Below are 20,880 nucleotides of genomic sequence, written 5' to 3'. Positions count from 1 at the left end.
ATACTTCAGTTTGAAATATCAGTTTAGCAGTATGACACACCTCAGTTTGAAATATCAGTTTTAGCAGTATAACATACTTCAGTTTGAAATATCAGTTTAGCAGTATAACATACTTCAGTTTGAAATATCAGTTTAGCAGTATGACACACCTCAGTTTGAAATATCAGTTTAGCAGTATGACATACTTCAGTTTGAAATATCAGTTTAGCAGTATGACATACTTCAGTTTGAAATATCAGTTTAGCAGTATGACATCTTCAGTTTGAAATATCAGTTTAGCAGTATAACATACTTCAGTTTGAAATATCAGTTTAGCAGTATGACATACTTCAGTTTGAAATATCAGTTTAGCAGTATGACACACCTCAGTTTGAAATATCAGTTTTAGCAGTATAACATACTTCAGTTTGAAATATCAGTTTAGCAGTATGACATACTTCAGTTTGAAATATCAGTTTAGCAGTATGACACACCTCAGTTTGAAATATCAGTTTTAGCAGTATGACATACTTCAGTTTGAAATATCAGTTTAGGAGAAGGACTTATATTTGTATCTTGTATTTATTCAATAAGAAAACACAAAATAATATTTTTTTAAAAAACTGTTTCTCTCAATTTTTTATTTTTATTGCTTGTCCTCTCTCTCCCCCTGAAAAATGCTTTTATAAAATCTTACCTGCAATGAGAGAATAATGATGAATTTTGTCTTCTTCATCGATATTTGTGAGTAGATTTGGCAAACCAATGACTGTAAGGCCAAGGACAATCATCAACATCCCTAACCATTTCTCTTTCCCAAAAGAGTGAGCAAGGAATGCGACTGAAAGGAGGGCTGTAAAGACAAGAGTCACGCCTGAAAAGAAAAAGAAAGGCATCAATTTTGTTTTTTGTTTTTTTACACACGTTTCAAAATGGAAATCAATGTTCTTAGATGTAAAATATTGAGCAAAATTCTCGCATCTTGGGCTGATCTGAATATTTGATGTTTTCGGCAAAATCAAAAATTGATCTCTGCGCATTGAAAAATGAACAGCTGATTTTTGAATGAGTAATTATCGCACCAAACAAAAGCAACGACATGTAAGTGATTTCATAAGTATTGATGCAACATTAAAAGCTAACAGATTCCAGTAAAGCAACTGGCCCTAACAGAATTCCAGTCATGCTTCTCAGAAAGCTTCAACCAGAACTAACTCCCGTACTTACAAAGCTGTTTAAACGTTGCCTTATGGCTTTTGATAGAGTATGGCATAAAGGTCTACTTCACAAGATCACCAGCTATAAAATAGCCGGAAATGTCCTCTCAATTAGTAAATCCTTTCTCTCTGATAGACTTATAAGAGTAGTCATTGATGGGCAGAAATCAGAAACTCATAGTATTTATGCTGGCGTCCCTCAAGGTTCTATCCTGATCTTCATCAATGATCTCCCAAATCACATTCTTAGATTATTCGTAGACATCTATGCAAACAACACCACAATCTATGGCACCACTTCAAAGGCCAGCAATTCTGATTCTCTCTCTGCTGACCTTGAGAACATAGTGCTATGGAGGAAAAAGTGCCTGGTTAATTTTAATGTATCAAAACCAAGCTCCTCTCCTTTCATTATAATCACTTTGACCCTCATCACACCCCAATTGAAATGAATGGCTCTCATCTTGGGGAAGCTGGTAAAGCTGAATGGCTCTCATCTTGGGGAAGCTGGTAGAGCTGAATGGCTCTCGTGTTGGGGAAGCTGGTAGAGTTGAATGGCTCTCATCTTGGGGAAGCTGGTAGAGCTGAATGGCTCTCATCTTGGGGAAGCTGGTAGAGTTGAATGGCTCTCGTCTTGGGGAAGCTGGTAGAGTTGAATGGCTCTCGTCTTGGGGAAGCTGGTAGAGCTGAATGGCTCTCGTCTTGGGGAAGCTGGTAGAGCTGAATGGCTCTCGTCTTGGGGAAGCTGGTAGAGCTGAATGGCTCTCATCTTGGGGAAGCTGGTAGAGTTGAATGGCTCTCATCTTGGGGAAGCTGGTAGAGTTGAATGGCTCTCATCTTGGGGAAGCTGGTAGAGCTGAATGGCTCTCGTCTTGGGGAAGCTGGTAGAGTTGAATGGCTCTCGTCTTGGGGAAGCTGGTAGAGCTGAATGGCTCTCGTCTTGGGGAAGCTGGTAGAGTTGAATGGCTCTCATCTTGGGGAAGCTGGTAGAGCTGAATGGCTCTCGTCTTGGGGAAGCTCGTAGAGTTGAATGGCTCTCGTCCTGGCTTGAGGTACTTGCCTGTCTAGCCGCACTGATGGGCTGTGATACAGTCTACAGTACTGTATGTGGATGACTATATATATATATGGTGCATAGAGTGCTTTTTAGAGGCGGTTAACTTTAAATTGACAACTTTATTTTCTTTAATTGCAGATTTGTCAATTATCAGTTATTTTGAGTTCGGCTTGGTTTAGCAATTCATCATGAAGATACTGACGCCCAAGCAGTATTTGCAAATTATACATTCAATTTACGGAGAGACACATTTGATGAACAAATAATTTCATCAAATGGACCCGTTAACTGGCCACCCTGTTCATGCGGTTTAACACCATTAGATTATTTTCTTTGTGATTATGTAAAGTCAGATGAACTAGACAATAGATCACTTGGAAGACAAATGCTCTAAGGTACTTGAAGTTTTCGACAACTTTGAGCAGAGTCTCATCAAGTGCTTTGCCACAGTAGAAACAGTCCTGCTCTATGGTGCTGAGGCATGGACTCTTACAAATCACATAAAATAAATGAATTAAAAAGTATTTAAAACAATTTTTAATATTAAATTTTTTATAATGTAATTATCAATTACATTTATCAGTTTATAAACCCTGTGTATTGCTTTATTGCAGGTTAATATTTTTTTAATTTGGAAATTGCTATTGAAAACAGAGAAGTGAAATAACAATATGTCTTATTTCCTTGATTTTTGTGGAATTTGAACAAATATTTTGAAAATTGTGCTAATTTTTCTATTTTCTGGTAATGTTACAAAAACTGGAAACATTATGTTAGGTATTAATTGGTTAATTTGGTTAGTAAGGCAGAAATGGTCGCAGTTTAACGTAGTGCCCGGGATAATTTACAATTTTTTAAAATGTTTTTGACTTGTGATGGGGGGTATGAGACGAATGGATTCGCCAATCATTTTTATAACCAACGGCTGTGCTAAACAACCAATCAAAACGTCACAAAATTATTATAAAAATCGTCGAATTTTGGATTCAATCAGTTTGCCATTTGCTACGTCACGGACCGCATTTAATTCTTCGCCGCCATCTTGGTTACTGATCTGAACTACACCGCCATCTTGGTTACTGATCTGAACTACGCCGCCATCTTTGTTCAACATAATATCTCAGAACTTAAGAGGTTACCTACGCGACGGACCGCATTTGATTCTTGGTCGCCATCTTGGTTACTGATCTGAACTACGCCACCATCTGTGTTCAACACAATGTCTCAAAACTTAACAGTATCACTTTATTGCAAGTCTCCCAAAATGCTTAGAAAGGGTCGATTAACAGATAGTGAAAAGGAAAATGTTGCTGCAAGCCTTGCAGAAGGTTTATCTCTCGTAGATCTAGCCAAGGAGCTTAGAAGAGATCAAAGAACATTGCCTTCATTCATTGAAAATCCAAACATCAAACCAAGGAAGGACAAAAACACAAGAAAGTCAGTTTCTGCTCATGATGTTAGAAAAATTCGCCGTCAACTTATCAAGCAGCCGGGCAGCAACAGTGCTGCTTTATGTGACAAGGCTGGAATACCTTCCTCGTCCAGAAAGATATGCTGCAATGTCTTAAACGAAGTTGCAAGAAGCATTATGGCCATAGTAAGATTTGTTTAAACCAAACTCATAAAGAAAAATGTTTGGCTTAGGCTCAGAAATACATGAAAACCAGCTTTGGAAATGTTCTTTACACCAATGAGACCAAAGCAATACTTGATGGACGAGATGGGTGGGCCAAAGTTTGGAGACCTCTTGGATTCCTTACCCCTCATCGATTTCGTTGTCAACAGGGAAGTGGAGGTGTCATATTTTGTGCTGGAATAAACTGTGATGAACTAATTGGACCATTTTGAGCGGCAGAAGGTGTCAAACTGACAAGCCAGTCTTATATTTTATTTTTAAATGAGCATTTGTCACCATGGCTTGATGACCTTCGATTGGTGCATCACTGCAAATTGATTTTTATGTATAACAATGTGCCATCCCCCTCAGTCAAGGCTACAACATCGTCTTACGTCATTAGGCAATAGTGGAGAAAATTTGAAACCATAGATCTAACTGGATTTGAACTTGATTTCATTGATTTCACGCATCTTCCTAGCTATAAAATGAATAACATGTTTTTTTTTGTTTTTTTCCTACATTTATCAAATAAGGTTCAGAGAAAAAGAAAAAAAAAAGCTAATAAATAAGACATCTGACCTTTCATTGTTTGAAATGGTGTGATTTCAGCAAACAAGACAAGTCCAAGTCCGAGATGCAGCAGGGACATTTGGATCAAGTCGACAACAGCTGCAGGAAGGAAGACAAGAGGATTAAATTTACCCCCATCTCTATCGATGGGGGCATCATTGGAACGAGCCCATTTGATGAAAATGTAGACAAAGAGGCAGGTAAATTCGCCCATAAACATCACAGCAATCTGAAATTAAAAAAAAATGTTATGAAATAGTGCTCAATAACAAGTAGAGTTAATTTTCTTCATTTATACAAACATTATTGGCTATGTGCATACATGTTGGTTTCAACTATGATTTTTCTTGAAATCCAGAATTATCAGGCTACTAGTCTCAATCAGAAATAAAATAAAGCTGAAAGATATATATATATATATATATATATATATATATATATATATATATATATATATATATATATATATATATATATGTATTAGTGGCTTGGCAAGGCTACAGGGGGGGGGGGGCAACCAAGCAAATAAACCCCTAAGCAAAATTCACTCCAAAGCAGCAAAACTAAAGCTGGCTTGCCAGGACATTATATATACAAATGTATGCAAATTTAGGCATATTTTATTGGTTTGAAAATATATGTTCTTTTTTCCCCCAAAACCTATGGCCTTAATGGGAGGGAGGGGGTGGACTAAAATTTGATGCTATCGTTTCAAATGATCTGAAATAACAGCAAGGGGAGATTTGATTTTAAATATTTCTCATATGTTATATTTCCCCTCTTTTGGAAATGGAGGTACGATTATGAATATCTCCAGTATCAAATAATTCATATACACTGTGAAATTTACTTTATGCACGAAAACCAAAGAGGGGAGATATAACATATGAGAAATATTTGGAATCAAGTTTCCTCTTGCTGTTATTTCAGATCATTTGAAAGCATAGCAAAAAGTTTCAGTCTCCCCTCGATCAAGGCCAGAGGTTTTGGGGAAATATCAGATATTTTGTAATTCATATGCACCAGTACAAATATTTGAAAATATATTTTTGATGAAATGTATGACCCTGTTCCATTTCAGAAATGAAAAAGTCGTTGGAAATTCAAAAAAGTGGAGGGGAGGCATAGCGTCGTGAAAGAGAGTAAGATTTTTTTTTTATTTAATTTTTTTTTTTTATAACGTCATATAGCTGTTAATATATTTAAAAAGATATGATGCAATTCATATTGTTTCTGGAACAAATATATCCGTTATAATTCAAATATGGGTGTGTGACTGAAATGAAATGAGTGTATTTTTGTTATTTAATGACTGATTATATGTATTCATTATTATAGGAGGTGTTTTCGATGGTGTGAGAGAGTTAACCTGTATCTATATATAATAATATATACAAAATCTGCAAGAATTAAAATATCATATTTAAGCGTACTTTATAACTGGGCTACGCTGGGCGTCCCTGTTAACTTAGATAAATTCTTTCGCAATTTTAACAAAAAAACTACAATACTATCAGAGTATCTCCATTTATGCTGAACATCTACAAAATGCCAATATCAATATATTACATATGAATGAGTCTTCTATGGAATTTCCACAGGTCCCATTAGTATAAATATATAAATATATATATATATATATATATATAGTCATCAACATACAGTACTGTTTCACTGTTTCACAGCTAGACAGGCAACTGCCTCAAGCCAGGATCGAAACCCAACTGCCCAAATGACAGTCAAGGCTTCTCACCATTGTGCTATATGGCTGATGCTGTATGGGTAATGAATTAACGATGTTTTGACACATATATATGTTTTGACATATATATGTATGTGTGTGTTATATATATATATATATATATATATATATATATATATATATATATATATATATATATATATACTAGCAGAAGTACCCGTCATTGACTGGGTTCAAAAACAGCCTACAGGAAATGGACTATGATTGATGAAAGTATGATAGGTTATGAAAAGGAGGGGGTTTGTAAAGAGATAGGTTTTGATACTCAAAAATTTTACCCTAAGCAAAATATGATGAAAGTAAAGATAATTTTTGCGAAAATATATTTTTTTATATCAACTTTGTTTCCATTGGTAGCCAAGAGTGACCAACAAAATGATGTTTCCTTACAAAGAGAAAATGTTATATATATAATAATATAAATATACAAGAAATAAATGTTACCATAGTCAATAAAAGTTACTTTTATGGTAGAAAAGTTCATTGGTTTGTATTTTTAAGTAGTTTGTAAAAAAAATTTATTTTTAATTCACGAATCGGTTGAAAAAAAATCAAAATGGCAGCAACTTTGAAATGGATGGCACCTGAGCATTCTGTGTTAACAATTTAAGAGAGTTCCGTCAATGTAAGGAATATTTATAAACATATTTTAATGTTTTCTGTTATTTTATGCTTGAGGAATATTCGATTATGGCATGTGTAGTTTATATAAAAATTCATTTAAGTAGTTCTCGCCTTAAATTTCGTTTTAATTTTGGTTCGCTGAAACTATTTCAAAGAGCATTAAAAACTATTTCAAAACAAAAGAAAAAAAAAACATGAACTGAACTTTTATTGACTATGGTAACATTTATTTCTTGTATATTTATTTTTTCGGGTAGTCGTTTGTTGGCTTTTCTGCTAAACACTCTTACTAAATAATATCGACGAAATATCGAAAAACAAAGAAACAAAAACAGTTTTGAAAAATAATGAAGCTTTATTACTTTAGTAAAATAATCCGAAACAGCAAAATGGGATATTAAAAAAGTAAACACGTAATTACTTTAGTTTTTTAAAGCAAAGAATCGATATAAATATGAATAAGAAGAAAATGGCACCGTTTTCAAGCAGAACAGTTTCGTTTCAGTTTTACAGTATTGGACGGTATAATATTGCGCCGTCGGATTCAGGGCTGTACTATTGTAATGTAAAGAACACGCAGAAAGGGTTGTAATCAACTGAATTCCTTCTAGTACACTGACAAAAAAAAAGCTTAAACAGATATATAAATAAAAATAAAAAGGTTATGTAAATGTTTTTAAAAAGACACATAATCACGTGAGCAGGATGTTTTCCTTCTTTTGATACGATAACAAGTAACATTCTTACTTTTTATTATTTATCTATTTATCTATTTTCGAAAGAGTGCCACGTGCAAGTGGAGAAGGAAAAAAACAGAGTTATGCAAAATTTGTGTCGAGAATTGTGTAAAGTTCCGACTTTTTTCTTTGGCTTTCACTTTAATAAGAATGTGAATTTATTCGACACAATATGATTCAACTCAAAAAAAATAAATAAAAGCTAACGTGAATTAAGATTAAAGTTAAGGTGTTATTGTGGACCCTCACCCCCTTTAAAAAACCTTGTTAAACTTTGTGACATATTTCCATTCTATAAAGGTCAGGCGCGAACGAACACCCAGTAATTTTATTATACCATATTTCTTCAAACTGAAACATAATTATCAAAGTATACTTACGCAAATACATATGAAAAGTCTTTGTTAAAGTGTGTGCCATATTTCCATAGAGTACAGGCACGAACGCAGACCCCACAATTTTATTATACCATCCCTATTTAAGTTGAAACATACTTATCAAAATATTCTTATGTACATCTATATCAAAAACACTTGTAAACGTTTTTTTTTTTTTTTCAGTTTTTATTTCCATACTTTGGGAGCCAGGCGCTAACGCAGACTCCACAATTTTTATGAACCACCATTCTGCCAGATCAAATATACCCATTCCTGATCCTCGATACATCTTCTATCATTATATGTAATCAGTTTTTAAAATAGTCAACCATATAGGAGCCTATTCGTGATCACACACACACACACACACACACACACACACACACACACACACACACACACACACACACAGGCGTTCAGCTTTATATTATAGATATAGATCATATATATTATATATATGTTATATATATATTATATTGTATATAATATCTATATATATATATATACACGTTCGGTTATTTCCCACATTACTGTAAGGACTCAGACAAACATATGCACAGACTTGGAGTCTATATTCGAAACACCCTCACCTTGACTAGAGAATCAAAACTAGAATCTAACGACCTGGCCTTTATGTGCTGTAAACTTAACCTGCATTATAGCGTTAGCTATTCTATTTTATCTACCACTCTCCCTCAACCCAGGACTGTACTCTAATCACCCCAAGTCTTTGACAGCCTAGATACAGCACTTTCCCTTGATACTAGCACACAAGTACATGTATTTGGTGACTTTAATGTCCACCACAGTAATTGGCTTGGATTCTCTATCCAACGCAGCTGGTAGCATCACACATGGCTTCTTGTATCTCATTCCCTATCACAGTTACGTTTCCAACATGCTTACCAGACGAGCAAGATAAACAAGCCTCACTTCTAGATCTATTTCTGACCACAGTTTCTGATGATTGTTCCTATAGCCCACTCGGGAATGTTGATCATGCTGTGATAATGGTAGAAATCGCCCTAAATTCTCGACCCAAAGCTGAAGAGCCATTACTCAAAACGACAAGGTATTATAAGAAGGCTAACTGGGAAGCCATCAGGGATCTCATCAGAGATGCCCCATGGGGAAATATCTTTTCTCTTCCTGCAGAACAGTGTGCAAATGAGACAACTGAATGGTTCAAAGCAGCAACTGAAGCTCATATTCCAACACAAAAGTTCTATAGCTAACCCCACTCTCCCCAATGGTTTATTGCTCCAAAGCAGCATGCATACCATATCTGACATAAATCCAGTAAAAACAGACAAAAGTTTATAAAAGCTAGAAGTAATTGTAAGAAAGAAATAGCGACAGCTAAGAGAGAATACACCAAAACAACCAGAAAATGCATCAAAACACAGAAATTAGGAACTCGTGATTTCTTAAAAATCTACAACAATGTAGTAAATAATGGGCAATCAACAATTCTCCCACTATCCAATAATCATGAGGTTGTTTGCACAGCAACCGAGAAAGTTAACATGCTTGCCAGTCGGTTTGCTTTAAACTCTACATTCGACCCAACAAAACACTCCCTCCCTGATCTTCCTAGATGATCTGAAAACCACCCCTTCTCTGGTGCATGATATCATAAAAATCCCAGATACCTCAAAAGCATGTCATCCTGGCTGTACTATCAAGAAAATGCTCCGCTGAGGTTGCTCTAGTCTTCTCCAAACTTTACAACAAATGCCTTAACAAATCTTGCTTTCCTGACTGCTGGAAAACTGCTTCTGTTACAAGAATTCTCGTGAAAGAACCCATTAAATTATTGCCCCATTAGCCTCCTCCCTCTTTTCGCCAAAATATTTGAGTTCATAATAAATCAAGCTCTAATCTACCAGTTTACAGTTGTTAAACTTCTGACCAACCAACAATATGGATTTAGGCAAGCCCGTTCTACAGCAGATATCCTAACTGTAATCTCTGAATATATATACCATACACTGGACAAAGCAGGGGAATGTAGAACAGTAGCCCTAGATATAGCCTTTGACAGAGTATGGCACGATGATCTTCTCATGAAAATCAGATCATACAGTATTACTGGACGAATACTTAACATAATTAAATCCTTCTTAAATAAGAGAAGAATCCAGATTGTCCTTGATGGTTGTACATCTAAACAATATGGTATAAATGTGGATGTATCTCAGGGGTTGATCCTTGGACCTTTATTATTCCTATATTCATAAATGACCTCCCTGACAAAATAGTCTCTGAGATGGGTATATTTGCTGATGACAGCATATTCTAGACCAGGCATGGGGGGGGGATGAATGAACACATATCTAAGGCAATGGCAGAAACCCTTGAGGAAGTGGAATGGAGACAAAAATGGATGGTAACATTCAATGCTGCCAAGACTAAGCTTGTTTCCTTTCATGATTTATTGGAAACCTGCTTAACTACCAATAGCTAAGGCTAATGATACACTACCTGAAAGTACTTCGTTCAAACTTCTCGGTTTAACGTTCGCAGGGAACACGAGTTGGAACAGGTACACTGAGGGCATTGCCGCAGCTGCTGTGAGGAAGGTGGGCTCTCTCTACCATGCTAGAAAGTTATTTATTCCTGAAAGTATTCTGTATATACCTCTACAAGGTCACCATTCGCCCATGTATGGAGTATTGTTGTAACATTTGGGCTGGTGCATCTGCTACTAGTCTCTCACTCCTGGATAGGGTTCAAAAGAGAGTCGCTAATTTAATAGGTCTTGAACTGTCAGCTAGGCTTCAATCTCTGTCTCATCAATGAAATGTTGCATCTCTCTGCCTGTTTTACAAGTATTTTAATGGTAGACGCTCTAACGAACTACTAGCCCTTGTACCCCCTCGACATAAATACCCCCAACAAACCCGACAAGCAGCAAAATCCCACCCCCACAAAGTAGAGATCCTTAGATGTAAGAAAGCCTTCTACTCTAATAGTTTCTTCCCCAGAACTGCTAGACTTTGGAATTCCTTCCGGTTTCTTGCTTCTCCAACTGTATCAAAATGCATAAGTTCAAGTGCAATGTGAACAGACATCTTGCTGCTCAACTCCCTACATAGTATCCCTGCAACTTATGTCTCAGATAGTAGCCCCCAACATCAAAGTGGCACTGTGCCTTGTTTGGAGTGAAAATACAATAAAAAAAAGTTTTGTTTGATTATATTTCACTCTTTGTGTATACCGATCTTTTTTGTTTAGAAGCAAAATGTATGTTAAATAACAGAACATATATCTATAAAAGTGAACCTGTCTGTGTATCTGTCTGTCTGTGTATCTGTCTGTCTGTGTGTCTGTTTGTGTACATTTCCCTATGCAATAACTCTGTCAATTTTATGTCTACAGACTCGAAATTTGATATACAGGGTACTGAGATTTGGGAAAATCTATGTGATCGGTTTTCGGCCAGAAATTTGGCTATTAAGGGGTCAAAGTTCAACGATTTGACCTTTAAGAACTCTACCAAACTCCTCCGATAATTTTGGGTCTAAACATGTGACATTTTAGATATAGGTTCCTTGGACATGGATCTAACTTAATAACTTGAGTTGAGCCCAAAACAATGAATTTTAAGGGATCATAATAGGGGTCAAAGTTTTAAAAATTGACCGCTTTTTTTCTTTTGCTCAACATTCACCTTCAAATACCCGGGCAACGCCGGACACTTATGCTAGTATATCTATAAAAGTGAACGTGTCTGTGTGTGTGCCTGTGTGGGTGTCTGTGTACATTTCCCTACACAATAACTCTGTCAATTCTAAGTCTACAGACTCGAAATTTGATATACAGGGTACTGAGATTTGGGAAAATCGATGTGATCGGTTTTCGGCCAGAAATTTGGCTGTTAAGGGGTCAAAGTTCAACGATTTGACCTTTGAGAGCTCTACCAAACTCCTCTGACAATTTGGGGTCTAAACATGTGACATTTTAGATATAGGTTCATTGGACATGGATCTAACTTAATAACTTAAGTTGAGCTCAAAACAATGAATTTTAAGGGGTCATAATAGGGGTCAAAGTTAAAAAAATTTGACCACTTTTTTTTTTCTTTTGCTCAACATACACCTCCAAACACCCGGGCAACACCGGGCTGAAATGCTAGTAAAAGAATAAGAGTATAATTACATTTCAAGATTCAAATATTTATTTTTCATGCAAAACAGCTCCTTCAACATGTTACAATTTTTGTACATTTTTTACAGACACAGAAACAATGGTGCAATAAAAGATAAAATAAAAGGTAATTGCAACTTCCCTTCCAATTTTCAGATTTTGTAGTCATGCCCAAATACATTTTCTTTTCTTTTAATGGATTGATATTTTCTTTTAATGATATTTATTAATTTTTCTTTTAATGATATATTTATTTTAATGGATTTATTTTCTTTTAATGGATTGCTATTCCTTTTGGGGAGTTAAGGGCAGGATAGATTCATTGATTGATAAAATAATTAAATGAACGACTTTGCGCTATGAAATAGTTGCTGTCAAGAAATGTGAATGTCAACAGACTTACAGGAATAAATTGGGCACAATCATGAAATTTGGAATATAGACTTTTGTCATTTATTTGTTACATATATATATGTAGTTTTTTAGGAAAAAGGTGGGGGAAAGGATAAAATAAAATGAATTAACGTGTGTGTCTGTGCATATATATATATATTTAATTTTTTTTAATACTTATATATATATATATATATATATATATATATATATATATATATATATATATATATATATATGAGTATTAAAAAAAATTAAACTATCACGAATGGGAAATGATAATCCGCATATAAATATATGGGGAGAGAAAAAAAAAAAGGAAAAAGGGGGTGGGGAAATATCTAAAATATCTCTACAATTCGCCAAAAAGGTCCAGGGTGTTCACAAACCGTTTCTGCCTGTGGAGAGAGGGCTTAAGGCGTGCAATAGAGACGGATTCGAGAGTTTTCAAATGACTACTCGATCGGCCTTGTTGCGGTGTGTCAAAATAGGAAAAATGAATTGTTTTGAGGAAGAAACGAACAACGTGTTAAATTGAATTAAACGAACTAGAATTTATTTCACGAAGAAACAAATGAAAGAAAAGGGTACAGCACGTGTTTAGTTTGGCGTGCGTCTCTTGCTGTTAACTGGTGAGAAGGAAAGTCTATTGTTGTAGAGAGAGAGAGAGAGTGAGAAAGTCAATCCAGTTTGGCGCGTGTCTCTCACTGTTAGCTGGTGAGAGGGAAAGTCTATTGCTGTAGAGAGAGAGAGAGAGAAAAAGAGAAAATCAATCCAGGTCATGGAAATAGAAAGCGTGTAAAGTGTACATACTGTCTGTTGACTCTTGCCCCCACACATAGTAGCAGGTGATGTTAGTCGCGCGGGCGCGCGAGCCTCGAAAGAGGCCGGTTGGTCCGTCGACTTCTCAGGTCAGAAGCCGAATTGAAAAAGGGGGAAACAGCTTATGTCTCTTGCTTTTATAGTTGTTTCCGGTGGTCTTTTGTACATGTGTGGATTTCCTTTAAAGGGGAAGTGATGTTGCACATTTGTGTGAACGTGTGCGCATATGTATGCGTACATGTGTGTACGTTAGCGTGTGTGTGTATGCACGTGAATGTGAGTGTATGTAAGCGAACGTGAATATATCTACGTGTGTGTACATGCGCGTGTATGTTTGTGTGCGCGTATGTGTATGACAAGATAAATGGCTTGAAATGTGAACGCGTGTTTTTTGTGCGAGACCAGAAAAGGCTCGCACAGCCTCGAAATAAGATTGAAAAAAAGTCGTCCTTATATTCCTGCCCACATTTTGGGTTATCCAATAAATGATTTCCAATTGCGGAATCTAAATTATTGTGGGTGGGGTTGAGGATAATTTTGTTTTTATTCTTATTTTTATTCGGAAAACCTGAAGGAACATGTTGTTCAATTCTTGTTTCAAAATGAACGCTGGTTCGCCCGACGTAGACAGCATCACACTGACATTGGAAAGTTATGTATGATATTGCTAAGTTTAGTGCAAGGCAAACCGTCCTTTTTGAAAGAAGAAAATGCAGGTTTCGTATTAAAAACAACTCTTGGTAAAACAGACGGAAAACAGTTGCTGATAGTTTGTTTAAGTTGATTTATGAGCGGGACACATTTTTCACCAATCCATGGCAACTTAACAGGACACTTTGAAGGGGCAAAGGTTTCATCTTTATTAAATTGATAGATTTTGAATTTGATACATTTAGCAATCAAGAATTCTGGGTAGCCATTGTCGATTAGGTTGGTTGTTTTTGTTTTACGGCATATCAACCTTTTTCGGGTTATTTAATGCCGAATCTAGTTATTTTGAGGAACGATTTTTAATGGAGTATATTTTTTTTAAGTCAGATTCTATTTAACCCATAATTGGGCCCCTAACAGGTACTACCACTCCGGGTCAGAGTGGACCTGGGAGCAATGGCAATTAAAGGGTGGCTCCACACTCCCCAAGGCCCGCAAGGTGGGGCCTCACCACTGGATATAGTTTTAGATCATATCCAGGACCCCATTATCGATTAGAATTTCCTTAATTTTAGTAATTTCAGTATCTAGTCGACATGGAGGAACAAATAACCAAGCCCTTATGTACCAACGTATAAATTAACGTCAACTTAGTGGTTTCAGGAGTAAAAGAACACCATTTAGTATATAGACCGGTAAAAGTAGGTTTTCTATATATAGAAATGAGAAAAACTCCTCTGGATCTTTCAATCAACATGTCGAGAAACGGAAGAGAGATGTCCTTTTCTATCTCCATAGTAAAAGATAAAGCGTGATGTAAGGCGTTGAGACGTTTAAACAAATCTAAAGCCAGGTCCTAAGAAGGAAAAGCCGCAAACGTATCATCCACATAACGAAAATATAAAGCAGGGGTGCTATGTGGTGAATTGAAAAGTTTTAATTCGTAAAATCCAACGAAAATGTCGGCAAGGATGGGACTTAAGGAGCTGCCCATGGAGACCCATCAAAATTAAACTCGACAGATTTATTAATTTTAATTTCTCCCCCATATTTTCTTTTTTTAAAAAAAGTTCGAAAATGCCATCGTTTGCCCCTGATGAGGATGGCGAAAGACGTCTAGGTTCTAAAAGAATTCTTTTCTCTGTTATTTGTAAATTCTGTACCATAAATAAACTCTTTTAATATATATATATATATATATATATATATATATATATATATATATATATATATATATATATCTTCTATAATATAAAGCTGAACGTCTGTGTGTGTGTCTGGTCACGAATAGGCTCCTATATAGTTGACTATTATAGAAAACTGATCACATATAATGATAGAAGATGTATCGAGACACAGGAATGGGTATGTTTGATCTGGCATAATGATGATTCATTAAAATTGTGGGGTCTGCGTATGCGCCTGGTCCACAAAGTATGGAAATAAAAAATTTAAAAATTAAAAAAAAACGTTTGCAAGTGTTTTTGATATAGATGTACATAATAATACTTTGATAAGTATGCTTTAACTTAAATAGGGATAGTATAATAAAATTGTGGGGTCTGCGTTCGCGCATGGCCTCCATAGAATGGAAATAGGCACAAACTTTAATAAAGACTTTTCATATCTATCTGCGTAAGTATACTTTGATAATTATGTTTCAGTTTGAAGAATATGGTATAATAAGATTATGGGGTGTTCGTTCGCATCTGACCTCCATAGAATGGAAATATGTCACAAAGTTTAACAAGGTTTTTTAATATAGATCCACAGAATATTGTGATAAGTGTTTCAGTGTGAACAGGTATGGTATAATAAATTATGGGGTTTATCTATTTTATTTTTACTTTCATCATATTTTGCTTTGGTTTTGATGCCCCCAAATTTGAAGCTATCTCTTTACAACCCTTCCTTTTCATAACCTATTATACTTTCATAAATCAGAGTCCATTTTCTGTAGGCTGTTTTTGAACCCAATGAACGACGAGTACTTTTGCTAGTATATATATATATATATATATATATATATATATATATATATATATATATATATATATACACGGATTCACAAACGTAGACATTAATACACATAAATATAAAAATTCACATCAATACACAGAGTAAAAAAAAATGGAAACAAATTTACCATGAAAAATGGATGTGCAAATCTGTGTGCATTGCCGTCTTGGTTTTCAACTGATCCTCTTCCCGTCAGATTCTGAGTAATGCTAGAAAGAATTAGAGAAAAAAAAGTATTTTATTCAAGAGTTTAATTCAAAAACATGGCATAATCACGTTTCCATTAGATTACTAAAGTTAAGCAATGTTGAGCCTGGTCAGTACTAAAATGGCTGACCATTCTGGACGTCCAGGTGCTGTAATATGCTTTCTACTTACCTGGGCATTGTTTCCAGTTGTCCTGGACTTTTCCTTGCTCCTGGACTCAAATAGTGCCAATTAAGGAGAGGTACGGTTGGAAATCGCGCAAGCTTTGCCTCATAATTACATGCACAGCTATCCTTATAGGGGCTATCCATTGCTTCTTGAGACTGAATGGAGGCATTAAATTCAAAGGACACGGCATATCTATAACTCTCCCACTACGAGAAATGTGACACAAGGTTCAAAATGTGGGATTGAAAAGTTAGCACCCTCTGGAGAGGAGGAGGAGGAAGAGGAGGAGGAGCACTCGGACCTGCAAAAAATGCCATCTTTTGTAAAGTTCCTTCCTCATCATCATCATCATCATCATCATCATCATCATCTGAATCCGAAGATTCTATTGTTGGCATTGGTTTCCCCGATATTTTTCTAGTCAGAATTTTTTTCTAGAAAGACATCAGGGATTACAGAAAGGACCACAAGAAAGTTGCCAACATCCTAAGTGAATGTGATTTTTTGTGCAATGGACTGGATTCGAACTTGATTAACAACATGAAATGACGACCTGGATGTAAAACATGTTATGGTGTGATGACTGAATTGACAAGTGATTCCAATGAACACTAAAAGAAACAAATGGCTCTGATTGTTTACTCTCTTTCTTTCTCTGCTTTGTTTGGATTCGCTTTTCTCCTCACTTTCTAAAGCAAGTTTTCACATGAGCATGTGAACTCAAAATATTTTCCAACCAATAAAAATCGCTTCAACCTCTAGAAAGTAACACATATATGTAAAAATAGTAAATCAGTGCAAACTAAGAAAATCAGACAAGACCTGGTCAGCAAAATCAGTTTTCTCCAGACTTCAGCAGCCACACTTGCACGGAAAAACAGAACTCCAGAACATCTGTTCAACACCTATCCAGCTTTGGTCAGACGAAGCAAAAAGAATTCAATGACTCCCATACCAGCTTTCTCATCTCGTGCATACATTCTTACACACTAAGAAGAATCAAGCAAACAGAAACACTTACAGTTATACATGTAATAATAAGAACAAGGTAAACCAACACACATACACAATGTCACATTACCAAATGTTTAAGTGTTTGTATTAATGACTGAAAATAACTTTTATATTTATATCTCTTGCATAAAAATATTTTTTTTTATAAAATTTCTTTTTTTCAATTTTTTCATTTACAAAACTCTGTTTATGTTTTAGGTAGCACTTGTTACCTGGTGACCCTTCTATTCTTTTAATGTTTGATTTATTTTTATTTCATATATGTGCCCGTATATATCCTTTATTTAAAGGCCCTGTCTGTGGGGCATTAGAATACGCTGACTGCCCCCCTGCAGAGGGTAAAAGTCCCTCAATGGGGGTCCTGGATATGACCTTAAACTATATCCAGTGGTGAGGCCCCAGCTTGTGGGCTTTGGGGAGTGTGGAGCCACCCTTTAATTACCATTGCCCCCAGGTCCACTCTGACCCGGAGTGGTAGTACCTGTTAGGGTCCCAACTATGGGTTAAATAGAAACCGACGTGAAAACAACAAATATATTCTATTTAAAATTTTTTTCTTCAAAATCTTTGGATTCGGCATTAAATAACCTGAAAAGGGTTGATATGCCATAAAACAAAAACAACCAACCAACCAACCAACCAACCAACCTTTATTTAAAAGCATAACTTTTATACCCAATGTGTATTAAATGTTGGTGCGGTTCTTGGTACTACCCAAAGAAGCTATCGTCTCCAAAGATGGCCTCTGCTAAGGCCAAAGACTTACACCACATTGGCACCAGGAAGAGACCCCGCAAAGTCTGTAGGAGCCACCAAGAAAAATGTAACAAACAAGTTTACATGCCTCTCAACAAGAACAAAGCTAGGAATAAAGTCGGTTTTTAATGTGTAATGTTAATCCAGCTACTCTTTAAAAAGGGAGTTATGTGCTTGTGTCTAGAGGATATTAAACATGCAACAAATATTAAAAAAAAAAGAAGAAGAACTAAAAACTCAGTTACAAAAAACAAGAAATATTTATTGTACATAAATCAAGTTGAAAACCAATAAACGTTTTTTTAACATAAAGAATAATCAAAACGATATTTACAAATATTAAATATGCTTTCTTTTGTATTACTAGAGATTTTAAAACATTTGACAATGTCTAAGGGAAATAATCAATTGTAACCTCAGTCTAATGTTTTTATTTAGAAGAAAGATCGAGTACAAGAGAATATTGAAACAATGTTTCTCTGATTAAAGAGAAAGACAGAAATATTCATATTTACAAAAAGTTCAGTTATTCTTAGAGGGATGCAGGTAACTGATTCTCTTAAATGGGTTCCTTCCGTCTGGAGAATTATCCTAGAAATTTTGTCAGAGTCAGCAGTAGTTAACGTCTGAGCTGCATAACTCTTTACTGCAGAACTGTAGAGTTTACATGAACAGCGTTCTTTTATAGTTTTTGTGGATAGAATATTCTAGAATCGCTTAAAATAGGATACTTTAATATTCCATATTTTAGAACATTCTGGAAACTCTTCAAAATGAAAATTTTTATATTCTATAATCTATTATAAGATTTCATATAAGGGGTATTCAGATTTGGGAAAATCTCTTTAATCGTTTTTGGCCAGAAATTTGGCGGTCAAGGGGTCAAAGTTCAACAATTTGACCTTTAAAAACTCTACCAAACTCCTCCGCCAATTTTGGGTTCAAACACTTGAAATTTTAGATGTACATAACTTAAACATAGATCAAACTTTTTAACTTAATTCGAGCCCAAAACAATAAATGTTAAAAATTTGATCTCTCAGCCAATTTTTAGTCTAAACATTTGAAATTTTACATAAAGTGTATTCAGGCATAGGGCAAGCTTTTTAATCGTTTTTTGGCCGAAAATTTGGCTGCCAAGGGATCAAAATTCAAAAGAGTTGACCTTTGCGGTCTCTAGCAAACTATTCAGCAAATTTTGGGTCTAAACATATGAACTTTTACATAAAGGGTATTCAGACATGCAGCAAGCTTTTTAATCAGTTTTGGGGTGAAAACTTGACTGCCAAGAGGTCAAAGTTTAAAGAGTTGACCTTTGCAGACTCTACCAAACTCTTCTGCCAATTTTGGGTCTAAACACTTGAAATTTTAGATGTAGGTTATCTGGACATGAGTCAAACTTTTTAAAATATATGCACATAAAGTTATGAACAGTACATAGGACCTGAGCAAAGCTTTGCTGAACTGCTAGTAATGTAATATTTTTAATAGTAATAATTATACATTTTTTAATATTATTATAAGAACTTGGAATATCTTAATACTTTTATACTGAAAGTGCCCTCCCAGGGACACTGGATTGAGACAAAAATAAAAATTCCATCAGTCTAGAAAGATCTCTCATGCACTGACTGAGGATAGAATAGACTAAGTGTAGCACCAAAACAGATACTATGACTTTTTTTTTTGTACTCATGTTCACCCTTTACAAAGCATATCACAACTTAGATGTAAGGAGCTACTATTTTGGGCCATGTCTAGGAAAGATTAACAAGATTTTTGTTTATGTCACATTTAAACTTCTACATATCAGTACAGCCAGGGAAGCAGGCAGCAGGAAGGGAATTCCAAAGTCTAGCTGTTCAAGGGAAAAAATTATTAGAATAGAAAGCTTTCTGCGATTTAGGGACATCAACAGTGAAGGAGTGAGATCTTATTGCTATCAAAGAGGGAGAGACTAGTGGTAGATGCACCAGCCCAGATGTGGCAACAATACTCCATGCATGGGCGAATAGTAGCCTTGTAAAAGTACAGGACACTCTCAGGTGTGAGAAGTCTTCTAGCTCGATAGAGGGAACCCACCTTCTTTGCAGCAGCCTTTGCAAATGTCTTCTATGTATTTGTCTCAGTTCATATTGCCCGCAAATATTAGGCCGAGGAGTTTGAAGGTAGAATTCTCAAGTAGGGTGCTATTTGTCATGAATATAGGCGGTTGGAGAAGCGTCTTCTTATTGTTAAAGGAGAGCAGCTTAGTTTTACTTGCATTAAATGTTACCTTCTATTTGTGGCCCCATTCCACTATAGTCTGGAGGTCATTTTCTAACGATTCTGCCATTGTCTTAGATTTATGTACATCTGTTCTTCTCTCGTGCATGTTATAGAGCATTGTATCATCAGCAAATATACCTATCTCGGACACAATATTATCAGAGAGGTCGTTTATGAATATCAGGAATAATAATGGTCCAATGGTCGACCCCTAAGGCACTCCTGCATTAATGTTATGCTGCTTGGATGTACGTCTGTCAATGACAACCTGTATGCTTCTATTGTCTAAGAAGTATCTAATTATATTTAGTATACGTCCAGTTATACTATAGAATTTAATTTTCATTAGCAGCCCTTTGTGCCAGACTTTGTCAAAGGCCTTGGATATATCAAGGGTTACAGCCCTGGCTTCACCCACCTTATCCAATACATGGTAAATGCTTTCAGAGATGACTGTTAAAATATCTGCAGTAGAACAACATTGCTTGAATC

The 20,880-nt window shown here is 35.6% G+C and overlaps 1 protein-coding gene across 1 annotated transcript in view; it reads right to left on the bottom strand.

Annotated features, from left to right (window-relative positions):
* The window catches only part of LOC145293225 (solute carrier family 35 member F6-like), a 62,323-nt gene that overhangs the window by 28,607 nt on the left and 12,836 nt on the right, over positions 1 to 20,880 (bottom strand). The window contains exons 2-4 of the mRNA XM_080139769.1: positions 16,103 to 16,184; positions 4,451 to 4,670; positions 677 to 853 (exon numbers count right to left, since the gene is read on the bottom strand). Of these exons, the coding sequence (XP_079995895.1) occupies positions 677 to 853; positions 4,451 to 4,670; positions 16,103 to 16,184 (479 nt within the window). The remainder of the gene's footprint in view (positions 1 to 676; positions 854 to 4,450; positions 4,671 to 16,102; positions 16,185 to 20,880) is intronic.

Source organism: Euprymna scolopes, chromosome 14 (assembly GCF_053919585.1).
Source record: "Euprymna scolopes isolate OS-2025 chromosome 14, ASM5391958v1, whole genome shotgun sequence".
NCBI lineage: Eukaryota > Metazoa > Mollusca > Cephalopoda > Sepiida > Sepiolidae > Euprymna > Euprymna scolopes.
This window is presented reverse-complemented; position numbering and strand designations above follow the sequence as displayed.